The 11,032-nt window shown below is 32.9% G+C and overlaps 2 protein-coding genes across 2 annotated transcripts; both read left to right on the top strand.

Moving 5' to 3' along the window:
* The first annotated feature begins 4,053 nt into the window (after window positions 1-4,053).
* LOC116032096 lies at window positions 4,054-7,339 on the top strand. The gene is made up of 6 exons (XM_031274499.1): window positions 4,054-4,921; window positions 5,008-5,170; window positions 5,305-5,481; window positions 5,590-5,673; window positions 6,462-6,540; window positions 6,707-7,339. The coding sequence occupies exons 1-6, from the start codon at window positions 4,602-4,604 to the stop codon at window positions 7,141-7,143; spliced, it is 1,260 nt and encodes a 419-aa protein (XP_031130359.1). The 5' UTR covers window positions 4,054-4,601; the 3' UTR covers window positions 7,144-7,339.
* A 200-nt stretch (window positions 7,340-7,539) lies between these two features.
* LOC116032097 lies at window positions 7,540-8,262 on the top strand. The gene is made up of 2 exons (XM_031274500.1): window positions 7,540-7,813; window positions 7,927-8,262. The coding sequence occupies exons 1-2, from the start codon at window positions 7,700-7,702 to the stop codon at window positions 8,059-8,061; spliced, it is 249 nt and encodes an 82-aa protein (XP_031130360.1). The 5' UTR covers window positions 7,540-7,699; the 3' UTR covers window positions 8,062-8,262.
* The last annotated feature ends 2,770 nt before the right edge of the window (window positions 8,263-11,032 follow it).

The following is an 11,032-nucleotide window of genomic DNA, read 5'->3' as shown; positions in this document are numbered from 1 at the left end:
ATATATATATATATATATATATATATATATATATATATATATATATATATATATATATATATATATATATATATATATATATATATTATCTTACAAAATCAGAGCACAAAAAGAATCAATATCACTTCTAATAAAGTTTGATCTCATAACCTTTCATTTGAGAGAATCACAACATGTTACTTAACCACAAAATCATTGACACATGATGACCACTATAGTCCATATAATATATATAATTTGTAATTATATTAGCACCCACCGACCACCAAAGTACAACAAAATAAATATACTATGTATGTATTCACATTATTCTTAATTAAGTATTTTGATAACACTGATTTGAATTGACCTTCACAATTCATATCTTGAAGTGAACACTCCTATTTAAAAACCAACTAAGTTGACATTTATAATATATGTTCTTCTCTTCTCTAACAAGAATGAAGAAAAACTTGAACACGCTTTGAATTCTTAGCTAGGATAACTAATAAACTTATATTTAATTCATCCACATATCAATAATGATCTTGACTTGTTTGCTGAATCTAATGCATTTTTTGTTAGACATGTAATCTTAAACCAATATTTATTGTTTTGGACATTCATTTTTATTAAATAAATAAATGTTTTTATTTATTTTATTTTGACTTAATTAATGTATTTGATATTATTCCATACAATTTTCTTAATTCTTCATTTTTAAGATCGAGTTAAGAATATGAGTAATGAAGAATTTGTTAATGAAGTATTGTAAAAATGTTCATAGTCATAGAAATTCTAATTGGTGAGTGATACAAAAAGCGGGCATGTCGATGATTGTTAGAGGACAAGTCATTGAACAATGATTGCTTACAATGTACCGCATGACTTTTACCTACGTGTCATCGGTATGTTGTATGTTACAAGTATGCAATAATCCTTTGACTTGAAACAACATGGTTGTCTTGTACATATGGTGGACTAGTGTTTGCCAGTATGCGTCTTTCTGCAAACAATACTGACAAAACCTCTGATAAAATTGCCATTATGTTAGCTTCAAACATCACCATTGACGTCAATCCAGACCCAACCGTCATGTTATTCACAATCGCACGCCCTTCTTTCAGTTGCAACTTGAAGAACCCAAACTTGGTTCCAGCCTTCTGAAAGGCCTCCTCCACATCAACGCCTCCCCATTCAGCCCTGCCACCTTGGAGTTTGGGCAACTGGTCAGTAGCCCGATGATGTAGGACAAAGGGACCAAGTCGTTGGACGCAACGATCATGTCGCGGAGGGTCAAGCAGGGGGTGACGTTGTGGTTTAGCAACTTGGTTATGGCCTCCAAGATCTCGAACCTAATCCTAGAGTTTCCCCGAAGCAGCTTGGTTATGACCTCCATGTTGGAATTGGCATATTATACATAAAAAAAAAAAAAAAAAAAAAAAAACCTTACAAATTGCACATTCTGACATGTTTTAGTTAGAGAAGTGACCAACGTGATCAATTTTAGTACGGAAGTAATAGCTATTGAATGAAAATTGATAGTGATCAAACATGTGAACCAAAATTGTTATTTGCTCGCTAATTATAAAGTCTTTCTTTCTTAATATTTTTGTTAAAACAAATGGTTCTAAAGCAGAATATTTATATACTATATACTTATCTTGTGTCCATATTTTCTTTAAAACATATGAAAATGATTTTAACTTTATTGGATAATAATTTTTTTGATAATGCTGACTATTAATTTTATTATTATTATTATTATTATTATTATTATTATTATTATTAGGGAAAATGGCACTTTTTCCCCCCTGTGTTATTAAAGTGGCATTTTTTCCCCCTGAAATGTTAAATTGACATTTTTATTCTTAAGAATAATTATTTCATTTATTTTTCTTCTCCAACAAATTATTACTTATATGTATGGATAATTACGATTCGGTTCGAACCTAACCAAACACTATAGCAATCATATCGAAATAGTATGGACGGTTTTGGTTACGATTCAGAACCGAAAAAATAAAATTAAATAATTGTTGAACCGTGAACCGGAATTGAACCACAGTCATATATAGTGAAAATGATCAAATACTTATTTTGATAAATCGGTACGGTTGGGTTCCAATTTTCAATTTTGAACCGCCAATCAAAACTTTTTTTTTATTTATTTTTATAATTTTATTTCTTATTTAAAAATAGTCTAAATTTAACAATTATTTTATTTTATTTTTTTTTCGGTTCTGAATCGTAACCGTAACCGTCCATACTATTTAAGTTCAATTGCTACAGTGCTCGATTACGTTCGTATCGAACCATGATCTTCCATACATATTAGTAATAATTGGTTAGAGAATAAAAATAAATGAAGTAGTTATTTTTAAGGGCAAAAATGTCAATTTAACATTACAGGGGGAAAAACTACCACTTTTAAAATAACTGAGGGAGAAAAACTGCCACTTTAATAACTCAGGGGGAAAAGTGCTATATGCACATAACATAAGGAGAAAAAGTGTCATTTTCCCTTATTATTATTATTATTATTATTATTATTATTATTATTATTACATTAGGTGTTTATTTAATCACATATATTATTATTATACTGGAAGACTTTTTTGAAAGGAAAACTCAAAAGCTAGAAAATAAAGTAAAAAACGTGAAAAATGTGAACGCGGTTCAGTTATCACTGCTCCAAGCTCCGAACTATTGCGCATCAGTATCACTACACAAATGGTTATCCTGATAAAATATATAAAACCTATATTATTTATCATGAATAAATTTATATTGTCTATAACATATATTATGTCATATTTTAAAAAGTAAAGTTAAATGTTTAGGTAGTGCGGTAGTGGTACTTTTATCTTACTTTTTATTGATAAAATAAAAGATACAGTTATACTTAAATACTAAAACATTTTTTTTAATAAAAAAAATTATAAAAGTCATGTTTAGTAACATAGGTAATCAATCAATTTTGGCTTATTTGACCATGGTTAGTTATTGACTTGGTTAAACAATCAATATGCGTGTTTGATTAATAACAGCTCATTGCTCCAAAATGTTAAAATTCAAAAAGTTGTTCAAAGAAATTTTTTTGATAAGTTTTTTGAGAAAGTCATTTTTGCATGTAATCAGTTATCAACTAACAACTAATTTACCAAACATTTTTCTACAATTAATTAATGCTATCAATTAGTCAAACCCACTATCCCAATCAGTTAATGACTATTTACCGAACACCCCCAAAATCTTTCCTTATATATACACTATATTTTAGAAAAATATACTCCGTAGTATTTTACAAAATTATTTGTATCAAAATTTGTTATAAATGATACGATTTTAGATAAATGTCAAAATTATGTTTAGAATTTTCTTACAAAGATGCATATTGTACATATTTCTCATTTAAGTTAATAATATTGATAACTATACACTATTAGTTTTGGGTATGGAGTAACCTGAAATCTCCAGGTCGGCTGTCTCACTCAATAGAGGTGCATACAATTCAGCCAAGGGATTAGTCACTGTGTTCGACGGTGAAAACCCTGCTACACAAAAAAAATAAAAAATAAAAAATTGCTCTACTATTTTCGTTAGTATAATTTACATCACATTAACTAAACTCGTCAATATCATTTAGAACAAAAACTAAGGGTCTATTTAAAAATTAAAAAAATAACTTTCGAAAGTTCATTTTCAATTTGGCTATCTAAAGGAAACAAAATCAGCAGAAAATACTCATTACGTGAAGTTTTTATTAACTTTGAATGATATCCATTAATTTATAAGTAGCCAATAAAATTTTAAAAAATTAAATTTTTTTGAGTGTTTTGGAGGGGATTGATATCTCCAAAATAGTTTTCAATGTGATATCAACTTTACAATATGCGTACTCATAATAAGCCAAACCAATTTAGGTCGATACCTTCCACTTCCACAATTATATATAGAAAATGAATTAAAGAAGCTGTCTTTGAAACACAACCACTCACCAACCAAACACCAGAACCATTCTTCCTTTTTTTTAAATACTTTTCTTTCTTTGATATTTCTCTTAGGAACAGTGAACACCAACGCCTTTGATTATCTTATTCTCATCAACTTTGTACCACGTACAATCCCAGGAAACGTACAAACAAAGGATTTGTTGAGTTTTGTTTTGTGGGGGGGAAGTGAAAGAAGTGTAATGTTAAGGGAGTGAAGTGAAATAAAGTCTTGGCCTACGGCAATCCGAACAGCCAGCTATCGCTTCAGAAATCTTATCCTTTCAGCTCTTCGGACACAAGTTTTTGTCCCCATTTCGGCTCGTCTGCGAATCGCCAAACCCGCCAATATTATCTCAATTTCTGTATTTCCCTTATCTTTAACCCCCTCTGCCACTTACTAATTTCCCGTTATTTTTATGAATCTTTAGGGGGGCTCAATCTATCTTACTGCCATTCCTTATCTTTTTTCTTTCTTTTTTTGAACCCTCGAGTCATCGCCGGACTTAAAGGCTCTATCTTTATCCGATTGAATCGAGGGGGGTTTGTTAATTCTGTTAATTTTATCTTTCTTTCTGGGTTTTTTCTGGGTTTTCTGGGTTGGGTTATTCTTGGATTGTTTTTGGGGTAATGGCTTTGGTGTCGGCTTTGCTTGAGATTTTCCAAAAGCCCTCAATTGGGGATGTAATACTTGAGCTGATGGTGTTTACCACGCCTATCTGGGTAGCTGTGGTGATTGGAGTTCTTGTGGGTTGGGCATGGAAGCCCCGATGGGCTAATCTTTGTGCTAGCAGAGATTCCTTTGACTCTTTCGTGTCATCCTCTACTGGGATAAACTTGCAGCAGGTGTTCAGTGGGTTTAGCTCAATCCCAGCATTGAAATTGCAAATTCCCAAATGCTTTTCTTGGATTTCTGAGGAGACTTCTTCACCTCTCTCACCTAACTCCAGGTCTGTTGAATTTTGTGTGCTTAGATAGAAATATTGCATTCTGGATTGTTTCTAGCTGACACTTGGAATTGAATTGGGGTTTTCAGTTCTCCCCTGCCAGAAAATGATAAATCCAGAGTTGTAGATGAGAATGACCTTTATCATTTGTACCAATTAGTTGAAGAGAAGGATGATGGCCCTGCCTGGATTCAGATGATGGACCGGTCTGCAACGAACATGAGTTATCAAGCATGGAGAAGAGATCCTGAGGTACCATTGCTTCTAAGAATGCATATTGAGTTAAGATGTTTAGGGAAATTGCATAAATTCTTGAAGTTATGAGTTTTGTTTAGTGATATGCTTGTTTTAATACCTATATGTAACACAATTTGATGTGGATTTAGACTGGTCCTCCGCAATACCGGAGCAGAACTGTGTATGAGGATGCTACTCCTGAAATGGTGAGGGATTTCTTTTGGGATGATGAATTTCGAGCGAAGTGGGATGATATGCTAGTTCATGCTCAAACGTTGGAAGATCATCCTTCCACCGGAACTATGTTGGTTCAGTGGGTGCGCAAGGTATGAACTATGCTGTCTGTTGGCTCTTTTCGCCTTTGAATTTACTAATTAAGTGGCTAATATTTCTTATGCTTTTTTTTTTTTTTCTTCTCTACTTTTGTGCTGCAGTTTCCATTCTTTTGTAGTGATAGAGAATACATCATTGGCCGACGAATCTGGAAATCTGGACAGACTTATTATTGTGTTACTAAGGTGAGCAAAAGGAAGTTCAGATGTAAAAGAATTGAAATCTTTTATAGTGTTTGCTGAGCTGCTTAATTTTGAGTTTTGACCATTCTAATATTATGTGTGTAATCTTGTACTATTTTGTTGAGTTTAAAACTTCCTTAAAAGCACAGGTATTACATTCATTTGGGTTTTGCTTGTTTGTTTCTTTGGTTAAAATATCATAGTTAAGTGACTGTTGGTGGTTCTGGTAGGGGAGGATACATTTCCCATGAACAAAACTATATAATCAAACTGCAAAAGCTGTTCATCCAGCTCATTATTGATTACAAAGAGATTAAAGATGTCGGTAGACCTATCTTTACATAATTTTGTTTTTCATAAACTTTATTTTGGTAGGTGTTTAGTGTTTCAAGTGAATGATTGTGCTCCAACAAGGATTCCGTCGGCTAGTATTGATTCTCTATTAAAAACATTCTTAATTTTAGTAGTTACTTCTCTCTGTTCTTGCTAGGGCAGGTAGGTTTTTAGTGTTTCGAGTGAATGGTTGCCTTCAAACTAAAGGATTCTCTATTAAAAAGGTTCCCACTTTTAGTAGTTACTTCTGTTTGTGCTCGCTAGGGCTGTCAAGTCATCCAGAATTGTAACAAATTTATGTGCTACGACTTGCTATTTCTGTAGTATAACAGCTCCCTGATTAAGCTAGTGTTACATATACTGATATACCCGTGAATTTCTTTTGTCGTTCAAATTTATATAGTTTGTCTTACTGTGTCAAAGATTAGTAGATGACAGTTCATTACAATATATTTCAGGGTGTGCGAAATGATGTTCCACGACAGAGCAAACCAAGACGTGTTGATTTGTATTATTCTAGTTGGTGTATTAAGCCAGGTAATAGAGCTGCTGAAATTGCCTTCTTTAGTCGCGTCACTAATTACCCGTTTGATCAAATGAGTTATTTAGTTACTAGTCTATGTAGTCTTTCTTCATTGTATTCCTTTTAAGAATTAAGAAAGGTTTTTACTGAGCTGAGATTAGTCGTTTCTCAACGAAACAGCTGCTTCCAAGAGAGATGGTCAGATGACTGCCTGCGAGGTGGTACTCTTTCACCACGAGGACATGGGCATACCTTGGGAAATCGCGAAACTTGGTGTTCGCCAGGGCATGTGGGGAGCTGTCAAGAAGATCGACCCCGGTCTGCGTGCATATCAGAAACACAGAGCAACCGAGGCCCCATTGTCTCGATCCGCCTTAATGGCTCAGATCAACACAAAAGTTACGACTGACGACCTGCGCTCGCTGGAGATAAGACGCACCATGTCCGAAGCAGAAACCTCGGGTTCTTCTGATAAGCCAACCGGGAGGAACATACCTAAGCTCCTCGTCGTTGGTGGAGCCGTCGCCCTCGCCTGTAGCATCGACCGCGGCCTCCTCACCAAGGCCCTCATATTCGGCGTTGCTCGGCGGTTCGCCGGGTTCGGGAAGAGATTGTGAGATGATTTTACCCAGAAATTGGTCATCCCCAACCCTAAATTGCTTCTCCAGCCAAGATTGATCCATAATTGAGAAAATGAATGTATTCTATTTGTAATTCTTAGAAATTTTGATCCTAGAGATAAGTGTGCAAATCATAACCACCAATTTATGGATCATTAATTTGGAGTTGAAAATGTTCAACACTGTTACACCATTCTTTTCCTACCTTTGTTCAGTGAATTACATAATCCTTAACCACAGGAAATGAAACTTTTAAGGTGGCGTGTTATATATGCTAACCTTATAAATAAGAGGTTTTTCTATATTCTGTAATAATATAATAAAATTTGTTTTTTTTTTTGGTGGTCCTTATAGATTCAGTTTTTGTATAAAGTGTAATTCCAAAAAACAATTCTAGGCCAGGAAGTGCGAGCAGTACAGGGAAGGGTAGATTGAGAACAGCCTCTCCAAGGGGGGTGGGTTCCAACTTCCGGACTGCGAAATCGGGTCGGGTTCCGGCGGGATTTATTTTTGCCGTTGATCTATTCCCCCTTTTTGTTTTCCGGCGTTAAAAATGAAGGGCTCCGTCGCTCTTGTCGCCTCTCTGCTCGCGGCTTCCACCGTGACTCTTACGTCATCCTCCTCCGGTTATCGTGAAGTGAGACGCAACCCTATCTCCGCCGCCGAGGTTAATTTTCCATATCTCCTTTATAATTATACCACTTTTCAGAATCAGATCCATATATATTTTCTGTAGAAATCATTGATTATATTACATAGAAATTTGCAATGAAATTGCAGGGGCATTCATATAATTCGAGGTTTTCATGGGATGAATCGTCGCAGAGGAGAGCATCGGTGTCAAATAATGAGAAATTTGTGCCAAAGTTTGATGGCTTGAGGTTCATCGAGACTTTAGTGACGGCTCACCGGTGAAGTCATCGGAGATCAAATTCATTAGCCCTGTGGCTGTTAATTTTGCAGTTATAGCCAAAAATAAAGCGGATCATGTAGCGTTAGCCAATTAGTTGATTGCAATTGGGATCACCCTGCATCAAGTTTTGTGATTTGTGTTCATCTCATTCATACTTATGTTTCATACTATATAATTTATAAATTTTGATTTTTGAGTTATCACTGTTTGGGGTTGTTTGTGTTTTCTTGATATACAATTTAAATTTTCAAAAAATAAATTTAAATGTCTTAAAACTTAATTAAGATAAATGAGGTTGTCAATAACCTTCAATGACACGAAGTGATTCTTCTAAATAGAAAAGTGGTTCAGTGACACGAGTTTTTGTGCATAGTTTGGTTTTTTGCAGACTGGTAAAAGATAATATTGGTATTTGAGATTGTGAAACCAGTCACCTATTTATAGTTTCAAGGATGGATGCCAAATTTGCAGCAGAATCCTCACTGGTCCCAACTCCAAAGGTTAATAGGATTAGGGGTCCAGTCCGGGGAATAATAGTTGACATTTATTTATTATGGCAGCTAACGTGCAGGATCAATTCCATTTGTATTTTGTAGCACTGAACTGAGTTTCGATTTCTATTGAGTTTAAATCTGACCAGCAGCAACTACTTCTTGTTGGACCTTATGGTGATATGTTTTTTGCCAAGGTTTAGAGAGTACTACCCATAATAGCGTGTGACAAGAATTGGGTAAATTAACTTAATATTTAATCACATTCTAAAGGTGAAGATGTTATTTTTATGGCCAATGATTGCCACACCCTTCCGTGTTACACTACTTGAAAATAATGTACAAGAGGAATCTACAAATGTCAAGGTAAAAGTCTATTGAATTCACCTTCACCACCACCAAATATCCTTTGTGAAAATTAGGGAATGATGGGCTGTGGAGTAGCCTGCTATAGAAGTGAATTCACCACTATCATCTTCGTGCACACGGGATACCGGACAATTTTGTCTGCAACCTTGTTTAAATGGCAGTGGTACAATCACATACCAAACAATTATGATCAATCACATACCAGAGACCAACAAATTAATTATGATCACATACTATTTAAAAGGTCTTGGCCACTCATCATTTTATGGTGGAAGATTAAACCAAGAGTAAATAATCAGGGATAGTGAGAACCAAAAAAAAAGAAAAAAAACATTGACTTTGCATATTTTCAACATATACAAACCAAAAAAAAAAAGAAAAAAAACATTGACTTTGCATATTTTCAACATATACAAATATAGATGTAATTTTTGCTATGGTTGTCGATTTTTTTTTTTTATGACTCAAATAAAAGTTTTCAACAACTCTAATTAAAATAAAATTGACTGCGGATCGTTGAAATGTTAGAGTTCATGTTGGAGCACTATGCGACCAAAATGTTCTAACCACAAAAAGAGATTTTCTTTTTTTTTTTTTTTAGTTTGAAAATAAAGAAGCTAATTCATTAATTATAGGCTGAAACGTTTACAATAAGGCAAAAACTTGTGTGAGACCGTCTCACCATGATACGGGTCGGGTCTATTCGGTCAAGATGCAAATGTAACACATATATGCACAAATGTCATACTTATATGCTCAAATGTAATACTAATCAGGAATAAAATTTTTGTTACTTATAAAGGTAAATGTAATATTTTAAGGGAAAATACAATACTTTTACATTTCGATTTAAAAGTATTACATTTTTCCTCAAAAGTATTATATTTGCCTTTATAAGTAAGAGACACTTGTCAACATTACTTATTATGAAATATGTATTACTTTTTCTCTTATAAGTAACAAAATTGTATTCTTGATTAGCGTTATATTTGAGCATATAAGTATGACATTTGCATGATTCTTTGACCCGACCCGACCCGTCTCACGAATAAGGATCTGTGAGACGGTCTCACACAAGTGTGACCCTAAAGATTGATGGAATGGTCAAACATTTCTTACAGTCCGACATAGAAACAACTTCCCTAGTATAGAAAACTTGATTCGTTTCACAAATTTGAAGCTGAATTCTTTTTCTTTTTAATATTAAAAAACAAAAAATCCTCAATTTTTTACCCTTTTTAATTGGTCATAAATCTAGGGGTGCGTTTACTAACTGGAAATTTTCTCTAATTTTCTGGAAATTTTGAAAACTGGAAAACAGAAAACATGTTTACTAACACAGTTTTCCATTTTGAAAACAGGAAATAATTTTTCAGTTTTCTAGAAAACTGAAACACTATAAAAAACTGTTTTCTAAATGGAAAACAGAATCAGCTATAATCTATTAGACTATATGTCATTATAACCACATTCTTATCATTATCTACTTACATATTTATTCATTACTATGATTACATTTATTATCATCTTCTTTTACTTATCATCATCTTCTATCTCTTCTATTTACATTATTTATTTAAACATAACTTATTTGATTATGCTTAAAATTATACATCATTCACATTATCTAAATTAAAAATCGAAATCTATACCACGCTTTATATTTTGATTGAACTCAATTGATAATTGGTTTTGGTCCAAATATTAGATATCGAAATTTCACACATATATTACTATATTAGAATTCAAAATAAAAATTATAACATATTTTAAATATTAGCTCAAAAAATATTAATATTATCTAAACTAATTTTTTTGTGAACTTAATAGGTAATTGGTTCAAATATATTTTTATTTATGTTATATACATATATAAATTTGGTCCGGATATCAAATGTAAATTTTTTTTTTTTTACATATATTGGATTTCAAAGTAAAAAATATATTTATTCTATTTAAATCAAATATATTTTAAAATATTTTAAATACAAGGTCTAAAAATAACTCGAAATTAAACTTATTGTTAATTTTATAACGTTAATTTGAAAAAATAAATTTGAAAAAATAAGTGTTAGTAAACAAGTTTTCTAAACAGCAAACAGAGAATGAAAAT

The sequence above is a fragment of the Ipomoea triloba genome, chromosome 10 (assembly GCF_003576645.1).
Source record: "Ipomoea triloba cultivar NCNSP0323 chromosome 10, ASM357664v1".
NCBI classification, from domain to species: domain Eukaryota; kingdom Viridiplantae; phylum Streptophyta; class Magnoliopsida; order Solanales; family Convolvulaceae; genus Ipomoea; species Ipomoea triloba.
Note: the sequence above shows the minus strand (reverse complement) of the source record. Positions and strands in the feature narration are given on the sequence as shown.